Source organism: Pararge aegeria, chromosome 23, assembly GCF_905163445.1.
Source record: "Pararge aegeria chromosome 23, ilParAegt1.1, whole genome shotgun sequence".
NCBI lineage: Eukaryota > Metazoa > Arthropoda > Insecta > Lepidoptera > Nymphalidae > Pararge > Pararge aegeria.
The window spans coordinates 11926235-11941621 of NC_053202.1; the positions used below are offsets into that span (position 1 = coordinate 11926235).

Consider the following 15387-nt stretch of genomic DNA (forward strand, 5'->3'; position numbering starts at 1 on the left):
GGGATGTGTCTAAAAAGGTTCAGTTTGTATTAAGCGAAAGCTTATAGAAAAGTCCTATTATAGTATAGAGGATTACGTAAAAAAGCTTAGGTGAGAACTATTATTGTAACCAATTGCTTCTTAAATATTTTCAAATGACAAGAGTTGGTGATAACACAAATAGCACTCACAAATTTGTTGTGGGCTTCTTCTTGACTAGGGTGCGTTTGGAACCCTCGTAGCTTTAGTTTTAAATTTACCACATTTTGTATGTAATCAACGCATCAAAAAGACGATCTTTGTGCCTATTTGAATAAAGAAATATTTGACTTTACTTAATTCAAAGATCAGACTTATTATTTAAGGGCAATGGTACAAGCAAATAAAAGAAAGCTATTATTGTCCAAATGTTTATTCTGTTTCTCTTGAACGTCACTTGTCAAGTAAACGTCACTTGGTGTGTGTCGACTGCCCAGACGTGTCCAGCGCCGCACAGGCCAGTACAGTCGCAACTCTTACAACTAACAATTTAGTGGCACTCATCTATACAATCATATAACAGATACGTATTAAAGGTGGATTCCTGTTACGCCTTGCACGATCGGGAACAAATACAAGAGGGACATTTTCAGTTTACTGAGACCCGGGCTGTGTGAGGCGTAACGTGAATCCATCTTAAGCAATGTACACGAAACAATAGTATATATAATCTTCCTCCCGATGAGCTGCGCTTCCTTCCCTCTTCCCGCACACACCGCGCAACGCAACAATTATTACTTCCCATGTTGAGCAATAGCGATTGATAGCGACAGTTGTCAACTCATTGCATATTTTGTATGGGGATAACATGTGACCACCGCTTGCCAACTCTTGGTAAAGTTAGTGAATCGGGCAGCTGCGCTCCCCATACAAAATCTGCGATGAGTATACAAACACCAATTGGAATATTGGTGTAAGAGAAGGTTATTTATTCTTTTCATATGAAATACAAGACATGTGCCTAGCTGTGTATTTTAATTTATTAATTCTAATAGAGCTGATAATGTCACTGAATAGGGTGGCTACACTTGCCCTCGCTAACTTTACCAGGAAATAATAAATAAATATACTAAGACAATATACACATCGCCATCTAGCCCCAAAGTAAGCTTAGCGTGTCATGGGTACTAAGATGACCGATGATGTTCATCACACAAACATTTTCCAGTTTTGGGAATCTAACCCACAACATTGGACACAGAAAGGAGGATCGCTACCCACAGCGCCAGTGGGCCGTAAAAATATACAATAATCGTCAAATATCTCATAACATTGGAATAATCATGTATAATATAAAGAATTATGTCAATGGGGAACGTTGAGTGTGTTTAGGAAGTTCAACCGAATGTGCGTTGCACGGTGCATGTTACAATCTTCACTCGTAGCACCGCCGACCAGTTTTCCATCCGCCGAATGATGTTCATATTTATTATTATTAATAATACGCCCCGGTTGGATAACTTTGCTCTACTGTGTTACTTCAACAGCATATGTTTTTTTTGAAAGTGGTTTAAACCACTATTATTAACCAGATATAACATACATATGTACATGTCAAACCCTTTACTCTATGGCTATTGAGGCCAAAGTGGGGCAATTTTATCTGTTCTCTCTTATTGTACATACGGACAAAGTAATTTAAAAAAAAAAAATAATTTAATAAATAATTCGCTGTCCGTCAAAGTCACATGCAAATGTTACCCCACCCGACTGTAATCTAAAGCTATAATAATATTTTACACGCGCTCTAACAAATTTACATTATATTTCATAGTTTTAATAATACCATACAACAATTCCCGCTCAGACCCAATCACACACACAGACAACTGCACTATCTCTCTCTTTCGCACACATACACACATATACAAACATGTAATACAGTAGTCTCAGAGTGAGTTAAACTCAACCAGTTATACAGAATGCCACCGTAAATATTTCCACTATGTATTTAATATCATAACAAATTTTAAAAATAAAAGACTACCACAGATAAATTATAAAATATCCTCAATAGGTTAGCTTTGAAAAACATGTGAATATCCAGTTTAACGTTATTTCTAAGACAGCACGTAAATAGTGCACCAAGCCTAGTCTTACTGTAAACTTATAGTTGATAGTTGTTACTTGTTACTATAAGTAAACTGTTGTCTTCTTGTCATTTGACAGTTGTTACCTTTAGTAACTATCAAAATGTAGATAGCTTGAGAGTTATTAAATTGTAGATTCCCTCACCCTTATAACACATTGGCAGTTAATGACCAGACCACCATAAAATTTGTGAGTTTACTCATTTGCAATTAGGTATGGATCATAGTTGAATTAATTGACAGGGATCCGGTATCAGGTCACTAATCTAATCTATAGTTGTTACACCGTATACAAATATACCCTTAGTACCTGTAAGATTTGTACGCTCACAACTCATTTTCCAGCATCGGAACACTGTAACATCAGCGAAAAACGGAACTTATCCGGCTACTTTTAAAGATCAAATTCATTAGACTTCAAATTATATTTTAAAAGTCTCACTATTCCTCTGCTCGCAAACGATGATGGTGACCAGCGCCTAAAGACGCATCTGGAAGCTTTACAGCTACTAGGTCTGTACATTATTCTCATTAATTTTAGTAGACTGCATGAACATGTTACAGATAATTTATTTCTTGTTAGATGAGTGACCGTAAGTTTGTCAATTTTGAGTTCCGCGGAAAGATAATATTACAAATCACAGCCCTCTATAGTGCCCAAATGAGAGTAGACATACTAACAATTAACAGGTACATGATACTAGTTAACTGGTAACAGTGGCTGACAGGTAAAAGTTATGTGTAGGTAATAGTTAAATTTAACATCCATCAGATTAAAACCTAACGGCTGATAGGTAAAAGTTATCACGTAACAAATATTAACAGGTAACTGTTAACATGTACCAACTAATAGGTAGCAGTGTATAGCTTATTATTAACAGTTACTGTAGGTGACACGAAAAAAAGAGGAACAAACCTACACGAAGAGCAATTCGTAGAACCGGTATATATTTTATTATACTTATTATACATATAACCGTAAATTTGATTGCAGTGTTTAGTACATGCACTATATAAATCTACGAATATATGTAAAATAAATGGAAAGACGGACTCATTTGCATTTAAAAAGTAAAAACTCGCGCAGCAAATTTGGTAACGCTCTTTTTAGGTGACACCCACACCAAAAGGTAACGGTACCAGTTACAATCGCCGCGCATAACTGAGTCACACTCACGCGCAACAACTTTATAGGAGGCCATCCCCTTATAGGCTTATATACAATTTTCCAACCGAGTAAACAATTTCAATGATAACATTTTATTTACTGCAACTAATTTGTTGATGACGACGTAAAGTTTAACGTAGTGCACTAGAATGAATATTAAAAAGTTTAAGTTTGTTTACGTGATTCGAAAATTGCTACTTAAATCGAATATACATTTTGTACAATTGAGTGATCAAAGAAATTGCATTAATAAGACTGGTATTTTACATAATTGATACAATTAGGGTAACTTATTACAAACTATAGTTAAAGAGCCCTGCGTCCGTGACTTCAAATCGTAACATAGTATTTTGTTGGTTTTTAGTGCAAAATATATTTGAGCTCGACGATAATCATGCCTGATGGAAACCAATTAAAAGAACTCGGTTCGATCCCGCTTGATTTCGAGCCTAAAATATGCCTATTTACTCTTGCCTTATAGGTAGGTGGCAGGATATATGTGGCAATTCAAATGAATGAGGGATTTGATGGCACGAAAGACTAAATTACGATTGGAATATCATTACAAATAAGGACTCGGCGCTTAGCGTGCAATGTACAAGATGCTAGTTTTCTAATTTCCTATTCCTACGTCTCATTACAATCGCGCATTTAAATTTATGATAATTTTTTTACTAATTTTCTACTACGTGTCTTGTCAATAATATTAATTAATATTATATTCTAAAATGTAACATTATACTTAATGTGAAATTTCGATTAAGAACGCTGATAATAATATTTAAAGCCTACACTATTTATGGACAGAGATAATGGAAAAAGTACTTAAAAATTATTAAAAATGCGGAGGAAACAAATGTCGATTTTTTTCGTTGCAATAGAAAACACAATAAGAAATAACTTTTTTACTTTTACAAAAAGAGACGTATTGTTAGAAATTACTACGTATATATGAAACAGCACCTAATCTACAACGTGTTCCGGTGTGCTTCGTGTTTTTTTGCACATTGCATCGCCCACGTCTACTCGTTAATATCAAGTAATAATGAAACCCTTAATAATATCAACACTTATAACGACTGTTTACTAGAATATTATCCACAACATCACAGCTCTCCGCTCCACTCTTACACACTCACACACACAAATACACACACATGCATTCTAATATAAGAGTAGCCAATTCTGTTTGTATAATTATAAAGTATCAGTATTTTTATTATTGGTCAATATACTTTACATTTTCCTAAAAAGTGCGTTTAAACGAAATTTGAATTGTGATATTGATAAAGAAACTTTTGTCACACAGTGTTAACAAATAAGAGTTTTAAGTGACACTAAGAGGTAAAATAGAACAACAATACCTGAAAATTTAACCCTTGTAGCTAAAATTTTAATTAAAAAAAATAATGTTATGACCTATCTTATATGATGATCTGATATGATTTTATCAGAATGGCCTAACTAAAATTTATTTCAATTCAAGAAAAAACCAAATTTTTTTGAGAGTTGGCTACCCTGCACGCATAGTTCCGCATACTATACACACACATACAAATATAACACTAGGAAATTAACGTTTGAAACGCCTTATTGATAATCGTGGCATAACAGCGCAGCGGTTGGTCATGCTCTAGAATTTGAAATGTTCTGTCAGTTTAAATGTGAAAAAATACGGCATAGCTATTCCGACGTAATGCCACGTTTATTAATAATGCCCTTTTAGTTCGCGACCGTGTACATATGTTTCCATTTACCTTTTATAACTCACACACTGCGATGTGATGTTTAATAGCTGAACTAAAGAGGGCAAGATCTCAAAAAGTTATACACCTTAAACAATCGTGATGCAAGTAACAATTCTATATTTTTACATTATTATACTAACCTTATTCTAAGCACTACAATAATATTTATTTTTTGAATCAAATAATGGTACTAATTGGATAATGCGCAAACTCATCAAATATTTGTCTATATTGAAAGAATACTAAGAGTTTTGCAAATATTCATTCCTGAGGGAATTTGCATTTTGTTCAACTCTACAGGGAAAATATAATTGTCTAGGGATGTACATATAAATGATACCAGTTACCTTAGGGCCTGCTTTACCACACTCTTATCGGATTTTAGTGTCGGATAGCTTATTCACACATTATGTCATGAAGCAAGAAAGTGACGAATCTTATGTTAAGGTTATCTGAAACTTATCAGAAGGTGGTGAAAAAGGCTTTAGTATGGTACAGTCGCAATGTTACAGTCGTTTTTGACGTTTGTACCACTACAATGACAAGAGTAAAACAGTAATAATCAAGCTCGTATTAAAGCTTAAATTTGTCCACACTTCTTTAATCTTCTCTGACCAGCGTTGGCAGAATTAGTCACTCTAAAACGAGTTAAATTAGGCCTATTTTACTTTGATGATGCGTTTCGATACTAGAACTATACCTGTTACCAATTTGCCTGAGGGTAAAATGTGTATTTAAAAACCTGGTATTTTTACTTTCGCACTTGAGACATTTTTTGCTTGTTTAATCCTATCATTTTGGTAGCCGTTAGCACAATTTCGAATTACTACCATTACATTAATACGATTTGCATTGCTGTAAAATATTCCAAAAAAAAAGCACACGAAAATTTCCATGCACATTTTTTTTTGTCTCTGTCGTTAGAAATACTGTTTACAATCACACAATGACAGAATTACTACAGAAACTTAGTATTTTTTAGTTTTTCAAAAATCTCAATAATGAACGCTGTAACAATCAATTTAAAAAAAAAAAAAAAGGTCGCACAAAAATTTCGAGTTGCCATTTTCTTTGCCATCGCAACTCACCGGACAAACCAACTAAACCGAATAGATACCCTAATAATGGACATAAAACAAAAACAAAATTATAAAATATGATTAAAATAATATAAACTTCAGTATATAACAAAATTATTAACAATAACAAGGGAGGTGAGCTCCCGCTAAACACACGGTCGCAGTTTGGCTACCATACAGTTGGACAACGACAATTTGCAGCGTGCAAAGTGAGCAAAAGGCTTTCTCTTTTGCGTGTTTGTGAAGATCGCTGCATCGCGAGATAGCCTAGCACACGCATCCCACAAATAATCAAATATGTTCCTTATAATAGTTTAAAAATATTTTTTTATACACATAACTATATTCCAAAGCAATCTTAGCAAGAGTACTTTGTTGCCAACTAAGCTACTACAGTCATCTAGTGCACCACTTCACACTTTTAATATACAAATTTTCAAAATTAAGTATTAATTCAGCTTTACTCACACATTATGGTCAATATTATGAAAGAGGTAAGAAAGTAAATCTTAAAATTTATTACCGTTTCCCAACTGTATGATTGCTAGTGCGAAACAGTTGATCGATGCGCACGTACTCGCTAGAGTAAGTCAGTCAACTTGTATGTATATCGTGTACAGGATAATCTCTATAACCCGACCTACGGTTGACTAGTCTGTAATTAATAAAGCAAAATTATTTTGTTCAATCGGAAAATAGCTTGGATATTGAAAGGGGAAAAAAAGTATAGATAAAGGAAGATAGAGAAGAAAATTTGTAGGTCTGTCTGTGTCATCAGACTGGTAAAACGTGCATTTGAAATTTAAAAAAAAAGGTCAAAGAGATCGGTACCCGACCAATATAAAAAGTTTAATAAGTAATAGTCGAGTTAAAGAGCTCTGTTCCTGCATTGAATTTAATTTTTAACGTTTCATTTCGGTTTCGTTCGCTCGTAATTTAATAATAATAATCACATTCATTATACAAATAATGTCTTATGACGTATTTTTGTTGCTATTTATTTTAATTAATAATATTCAGTGATTGGGATATAATATAGAGAATAAATACCTCAGATGGGAAGGCGGCAAAACATACACCAGTTGTTAAAACGTCCGCGTGAATTTTTAATACAAAAAAAAATATTAATTTTTTTAACTACAAAAAATATTAATTGTATTGTTTCACCCTCATGTTAATCTTACGTAGATAGAAATAAGTTGTAAATATTCTCATACAAATTGTTATTTCTTTTGAGAAAAACAAACGTCTTTAATCACAATTCAGTGTTGTTACAATAGCTAAATATGTATATTTATTTACTTTTGTTAAAAATATTTATTTATTAGTTAATACCACCTAATAAAGAAGGCGACTCTGATATTAAACGATTTTTCATAGAAATAAAAAAATCTCAGATAATCTAAAACCACGGGTTTTTCTGAAATTAGCCATTAGCATATATTTTTTTTTAAAGAAAATTGACCTAAAGTTGCTACTAACTTATATACTAGTGACCTGGCACTCAACCATAAAAAATCATTGGATATATTTGGTGGTATTAACAGCTCCATTGTTAACTTTATTGCCAACCTTAGATATTTATGCCCTATCTTTACCAACCACTCACAATATTAGACAGAATATAATTACAATATGCTCTTAATTTTTAATAAGATTCGCTTTATTTAATAGAAAGAAAGTCACGCATAGGTGGCTAGCCAAACATAATAATAAAAATAAAAATTTAGTCAATTCCAAATATTCAAAAAAAAATGAAGAAATATAACGACAGCTATTTGAACATTGTTTGTGTTCTCGACAAAATTCATAATTCATTTGGAAACCAAACCTTAATTTACAGATCTCCCGTACGTTTAAAGCTTTAGTTTCTTAGGGCGCGTCCAGACTGATCGGGGACTCGTTGAGCTGAAAACAACTCCTACGTTTGATGCAGTTTAATAATATCACAAATAATCGCCTTCCGACAGTCTGAATGTGACTTTAATTGTTTACGTTTCGTTTTCAATTTTGTTCCACTCTCGGTTATATGAATTTTAAATAAAGGTGTCTGATTAATATAAATTGCGACACGTAAAAAGAGAACTAAAGGCCGTTAATGTTGCGCTAATATACATTTCACTTACAAAATCACTATACTGCACACAGTGTTGTGTTGTCTTTTGTTTGCTATATGTACATAAAGGTTAAATAAGCCATTAAATCGCGTGTTATTGTATTAATCGCACACTGCATCGGCCCAGGTCAGACGGCGTTCTTTTTACGTTACGCAACCTATAACAATCATGAAACCCTGACCGTAGACACATATTTATGTTTAAATAAAAAAAAATCGTATTCAATACGATAATATAATTTTTTTTTTTCCATTGAGCGAAACACAATTTCCAGCTAAGTAGATCTAATTTAATTGTAACCATCGATTATTTAGAGTGGATACAATATTCGTAATCGTCTATCAATTTTGGAGGGTAATAACAACTCTGTATATTACGAATTCATGTCACAAATCGCGTGCTATAAGTAAAGGGCAATTTAGTTTGGGATCGGTCACGCATGCTTTTTGATAGAACTATACATGAAATAGACATGTGTTAGATATTTTTTTTTTTTTATAATCCCAGAACAGACTAATCTGAGATTTAATTTATTATTAACAACGCACAACTGTTTTTGCACAATTAAATCGTATTACACACTGTTTCATAATAAAGACTGCATTTAAATACCTTTTTTTAACAATGTTCCTGTTTTAGAAGATTTCTTATATAAATGCCTACCTTTCATTTTATTAAACCTTACATGATTATTAAGAAATTTCTCAATAATCTGTTTTTTTTATTAATAAAAGGCTTAACCGATTTTGATGAGACTTTCACAGGAAAATAAAGGACTTTGCAAAATTACTTATGGTTACCTCGAACTGCGGAAAACGAGAAATCGCGCGGACTTAAAATTCTTTAAAAAGATCAGTGGGGACCTATTCCCTGGACCCTGCCAGCTAAGTTTAAAAACTTCTTTATTTTATAGCTAAAAGACCTTTTAGTGGTTCGTGGTTTCCAACCCCAACCTTGTAAACCATACAAAAGCTATTCTTTCATATTCGAACAACACCGAAGATTTTATTAAAATTAGATCTACTTCACATAACAAACGTAAACAACACAAAAGTAAACCATCAAACACACAGAAGCCGGGGCGGAGGACGAATTTTTTATAGTTACATTTTGTTACACAACGCGGAATGTAACCCAGCCTCTGTCTGTTTCGTGCGTTACAAAACAAATAAAAACAATAGTTTATATGACAACAGAAATACTAATATCCACTGTACAGTTCATTGTAGACACGATATGGTCGGTGCCCGCCGTGCCTTGTTTAGGTGCGTGTGAGCGTGGTGGGCACGTCGGCCGCGGCGAGACGCAGCGCGGCGCACGCAAGCGGCCCCCCACCACCCCCCACCGCGGCTACCCCACTACCCGTACTGACTGTGGTGCTATTACTGCTACCTCCAGAACTCTCTTCACTACTCAAGTCGATCTGGAAACGTAATGCAGTAATTAGTTTGTAGTAAGGATTAAACACATTGGAGTCGAGGCGGAGACTGACAAGGGCGTGGAAAATCTTTTAAAAACTGAAAAAAAAAAATTTATGTTTTAAGTTGGTAAGTAATACAACTTTAAAAAACTATAGCTTCAACATTTGTCTTGGTTTGCATTCGTTTAAATTTACGTATTAATTTACAACGCGTAAATGAAAACTTGGGTGAGGTCAAGTGAGGCTATAGAGGTACATTAATAACTGTCTCTGAGACTTATCTGTGAAACCGAAACGCTAATAGTTTATGAGTAAACCACTGCCATTGCTTCTATAAAAGAAATCAGATACAGCCCTAACATAGCATGAAAAAGTAAAATTCAGTGACTCCTGCCATATTAGGTACACGTCGCGTAACGTAGGTACTATGCACGTGCCGGTCTTTTATCTTCAATAGGGTTGTCAAAGGTAAAAACTTGGAATGTTTTTAATTAGTTTGTATGAAAAAATAAATATACTTCTTTTGATTTAATATTTTTACGGGGTGATTCCTTATGAAATATACTTATGCACCCTTCAACAGGACATAAGTTAGTGACATCTGCATATCGTTTGCAAAAGGAGCAGAAGTCATTTGTGGGATTGAGTATATGCTTTTATAATCTGATTCCCAAGGTAATTTTGGACCTGCCAATGCATAACTTTAAACAATACGTTAAAACACATTTAATAAATCGTAGTTACGATACGATTGATGAATTTCCTAACGACAAGGCTGCTTGAAGCAGGCTCCGCTCTCATCTCTCACAAGATACAAAATTTATTATTTATATTGTAAACTGTAACATGATGTTGAAAAAGAGCAATCTGTTGAGTTTCTTGCCGGCTCTTCTCGGAGGAATCTGCGTTCCAAACCGGTGGTGGAGTCACTACAAATGGACTGACTTGACGTGCTTGTAAGCTGGGCATACTTGAATTTTGAATTTTATTGTATGTGACAAAAGGTCATCAATTCTCCACTTACCGTGAGTGCATGTTTGAGCGTTTCGTACGTGAGCCAGCATATACCGGCAGCGGGCATCTGGTAGAGCACTCGGGCCTGTACGCCGCGGAAGAAGGCCAGGGGACCGCCAGACCTCAAGACCAGCGCGGCGGCTGCCGCCAGGCCGTCAGCCCTCGCGGCCGCTTCCTGCGTGTTGAGCACGGTCTTGCACACGTCCAGGGGGGTGGTGGCGGCGGCCGCCAGCGCGCCCGCCAGCCCGCCGGAGACCAAATGCGCTTTAGGTTCGTACGCGCGCCGAGGGTTGAGTATCGACTGACACCACTCGTACGTCACGAAATGTAGCGCCTGCGAATTTACTTAAAATTAGTTTTACTGTGTAATTGACGCGTGTTCAAAGCGTGAAATTCCATCGGAGGAGTTCAGTGTGCATTAAAATATCACTTGCTTCAACGGTGAAGAAAACATCGTGAGGAAACCTGCATAGCTGAGAGTTCTCCATAATGTTTACAAAGTCTGGGCCAGCGCGGTGGGCTACGGCCCTAACCCCTTCTCATTGAAAGACCCACGCTCTGTAGTGGGCCAGTGATAGGTTGATATGATGATGATAATTCATAAAAATGTTCATCAGTCAACTTACTAACAATAACACAAGCTACACTTACTTTGGGGCTAGGTGGCAATGTGTATATCGTCGTAGAATAGAGAGAAAGTTTCGTAGAGAAAATTTAAAAATTAGGCTATCGTACACTACATAAATATAACAGATAACAAGAACACAGAGCAAGTTAGATAGAGATTGGGTACAACAAGGGCGGCGGATCTCGTCCAGGCAACAAATGGCCTAAAAGAAACTAGCAACAGGTGCACGGTAGGTGGTGCGAAATTACCACTTATTTACGGCATCGGCATCATCACTTCAACCGATTGACGTCCACTGCTGGACATAGGTCTTTTGTAGGGAGTTCCAAAATCTACGGTCCTGGACCGCTTCTTTCCAGCGGCTTCCAACGACTAGCTTGATGTGATCGGTCCACCTCGTTGTAGGCCGACCAACGCTGCGTTCCCAACGCACCTTAGGACCTTAACGTCCATCGGTTCTCGGAGCTATGTCCGGCGCCCATTGCCACTTCAGTTTCGCATCTCGCTATGTCGGTAACCATAGTACCTACTTCTTCGGATCTTCTCATTTCTAATTCGGTCAGGCCTTCCTATGAGACCCGCGGTAAGCGACCACGTTTCAGATCATCACTGATCATCATCAAGTCATCACTGGCAAAGCTCATATTTCGTATGAGCGTAATATATCGCACCTGGAACGGCACGTTCATGGCGACCTGCGTGCCGTAGGAGCGGTAGAAAGCGCGGAGACCCTCGGCACGGTAAACGTGCCGCGCGCACTCCCACACGCCGCGGTACGGCGAGTTCAGCATCTGCAGCCGCTGCTTCACCACTGTGGACAACATGCCACTACATTTGTTAAATTAAATTCAAAAAGCAAATTCAAAATTCAAATTAGATATTCAATTTTAAAAATTCTTAATGGATGTGGACAACATGCCACTACATCAGTATAATCAAATTCAACATTTAAGTTTTAAATTCAAAATTCAAATTCGATATTCAAATTTAAAAATGTTTAATGGCTGTAGGCCTATCACGGGCACTTATTAGGCGTTCATACTAGTCCGGAAGGTAGCGTTGCAAATACAAAAGTCAAATCAAATTCATAATTCGAAGTCGAATAAATTTAAAAATTCTTAATGGATGTAGGGCTATCAAGGGCACTTACTAGGCGTTCATACTAGTCGGGAAGGTAGCGGTGCAAATAAAGTCATACTAAGGCATGTTAGCCAATGTTAGCATCGATAGTTGATCTTATATGACCGAGCAGTGAACCGACCGTCAGCTGCTCGGGAGGGTGCAGATGTGGGAGGTTGCGAAAGAGGTATAAAAAAAAATGAATAGATAAGTATACCACGAAAGATTCAGTGCATTGCACCGCACCGCTAAACACGCAGCTGATTGTTGTTCTCATATTTTTAATCATTTAAGCCATAAAGCGTAATGTCCTAGACTTAAATGATAAGGACGAAAACATTATAGCCCATATTCCGAGCCCCATATGTTGGGGTCAACGACCGAACGCCAGCCATGGCGGCCTTGATAACGTGCCACATATCAAGCACTCCAGTAAAACGTGTACACAGTTGACAGTACTTAAAGACACTTGTGTGCGCGTTAGCGATAAGGGTTCGCAAATAATTATTTAATTGTATTAGAATTTGTATGAAGGTTGCTCGAACTAAAATTGATTAGTACCGCTTCTTAAATAAATTGTCAGCTTCATACTTCCGACAAGTAACTTTTTCCCACAGAAATATTAGCTTTTTTACGCAATATAACAATATATATAATATAAACCCTAGCCACCGCGTCGCATCGCCCGCCTGTGCTATTACTTCTTCGGTCGCAGCGTAATGATAAACAGCCTATAAGCTTCCTCAAGAACCGCTTGGGCTATCTTGAGTAAAGTTATAGGCAATATTAATCATTACGCTACGAAGCTTAGGGAGTCGAGCAATGCAATTCAAGACAGGCCATGCGATGCGGTGGGTCGTGGAATAGAATCAAAGTTTGTATCAACAAAGGTGTTTACCAATTTTTGTATGGACGGTGGCCTATGACCAGCCACCATTTAAGTTTATTTCAAAAGCTGCCCCACCTTAAAATCGCTAGAGGACTTGTCTTGTGAGAGGCTTGTAACCGCTACCTACAAAACGCTAAATCGTTTCGGAAATTCGAAATTCAAAAACCATATGGGGTATATGGGGTTAAGGTTTAATATAACTGCAATACCCGTAAAAGGTTAGCCCGGGAAGACCGTCTCTACAGAGGAAGCCGGCGTGCGGCCGAGCCTTTGTAATACGGCCGCGTCATAACAGCGACGCTGTGCTATGCGCTGATCTGAATTAAAAAATAATAACCCGTTAACCATCTTCCCTACGATCACCACTTATGAACACGTGAGACTGCAGTCAAGGGATAAACTGTAGTGGAGTACAAATAAATTCTCAGCAGAAACAAAACAATTTTATTTTCAGTCAAGTCAAGTCGCGGAGAAACAGCTAGCTATAAAAACTTGTTGTTTTATGGTCACGCTACGCTGCCTTACTTTTAGGATACGCACCAGTGCGTGTTATCGGCGAGATATCGGCAGGTCAGCGGGCGAAATGTCACATACGTGAGAAAATAATTGGCTATCTGCCCGGCGATAAGGAATTAGGCAAAGTGGCAAATGCTGTTAATTAAAGTTGAAATTAAAGATTTTAAACCAAGGTTTTCGTGGTTAATCAACATTTCTTAAATAACGTACGTACCAACGGGTACATACCACGATAATATTTTGGGATTTGTCGATATTTCGACCCATTTGCATGGATCGTGGTCTCGACGGGACTGCGGAGGTACGAAATGTCGAGTTGGATGTCACGGCCAGAATCTGACTACCCGATTTCGTGTTCTTTTTGTCGGTATTTCACGAACTGTTCGACACACTACACTGACAACGTCACTTTTAAATTGAGAAGCTGTACGATGCTTTCTTGGTTTGCATAATTCTGCCACTGGATTCCACAAACTTTCTAAATTGTGATATAAAAACAAAAATTGTAGGGTGAGGAAACATTTAAATTAGTTTAAAAGAGTTTTATGTATTTATTTGGTTGTTACACTCCTGCTATAAGGAGCTGGGCATAATCACCATCACATCACCACCATTACCGGCCCACTACAGGTTTCAGGTCTCCTCCCTCAATGAGAAGGAGTTAAGGCCGGAGTCCACCAAGCTGGCTGGCTGCGGATTGTCGGACTCCACACGCCTTTGAAAACATTATGGAAAACTCATGCATCAGGCATGCAGGTTATTGCTCACGAAACTTTCATTTATTGTTAAAGCCTGTGGCTGTTATATTTAAATTGCTTAAATTAAAAACGCATATAGCTCCGAAAAGTCAGCCAGGTGCGTGCCGGGAATCGAATTCGGTCTCCGCGAAAGGAATGCCGACTAGGTTATCACCGCTTCCGTAAAGGAAATTAATATGGCGTAAATATGAAATTATTAAACTACGAACACTAAACTAAGAACAAAAAACTAAATATACAGTTATTCCGTGGAAGTCTTACTAAATCTTACTCAAGTCCAAGTAGACTCAAGAAATCCTTAAAGATTCGCACTCTCGCAAATGTAGAGCTGGTTTTGTGTACATATTGGTACGTCAAAGTAAAATAGCTCGTACCCAGCTTGTTTTAAAGCTTAGATAAACTAACATTTCTACAGGTACTTCTGGCGGGACGTTTGTAAAATAAAAGGTAGGTGAGGTGTTTATATTGACACTGGCCTGAGCAGCTTCCCCGGGCGTCTATCGTAACATCCGTACAAACACTTCACTGTATGTTTTCAGTTGTCACAATGTTTGACAAGCGCTGCTAGGTTTACAACTTCGCACCTCAGTTTACACCCAGCTACCTGTTTACTTCTTCCAACTCAGCGATCAAGTGACGCGTGCACCGACCAGTTTTATCCCACCACCACGGCTAGCATGGGCAGGAGACAATTATATCCCCGGGGAAAGGATAAAAATGTATTCTCTACCGCAGCTTTATCAACTCTAAGAGCACTGGCGCACAAGAGAAAATAATATATGTGTAATAATAAACGGGTGTAAAAGCTTCGACCAACATCTTA

General features: G+C 37.1%; 1 protein-coding gene across 1 annotated transcript in view; it reads right to left on the bottom strand.

The window, feature by feature from the left end:
- Positions 1-381: 381 nt before the first annotated feature.
- LOC120634365 (mitoferrin-1) overlaps positions 382-15387 on the bottom strand; it is a 60862-nt gene continuing 45856 nt past the window's right edge. The window contains exons 5-7 of the mRNA XM_039904881.1: positions 11954-12093; positions 10665-10988; positions 382-9643 (exon numbers count right to left, since the gene is read on the bottom strand). Of these exons, the coding sequence (XP_039760815.1) occupies positions 9482-9643; positions 10665-10988; positions 11954-12093 (626 nt within the window). The 3' untranslated portion in view covers positions 382-9481. The remainder of the gene's footprint in view (positions 9644-10664; positions 10989-11953; positions 12094-15387) is intronic.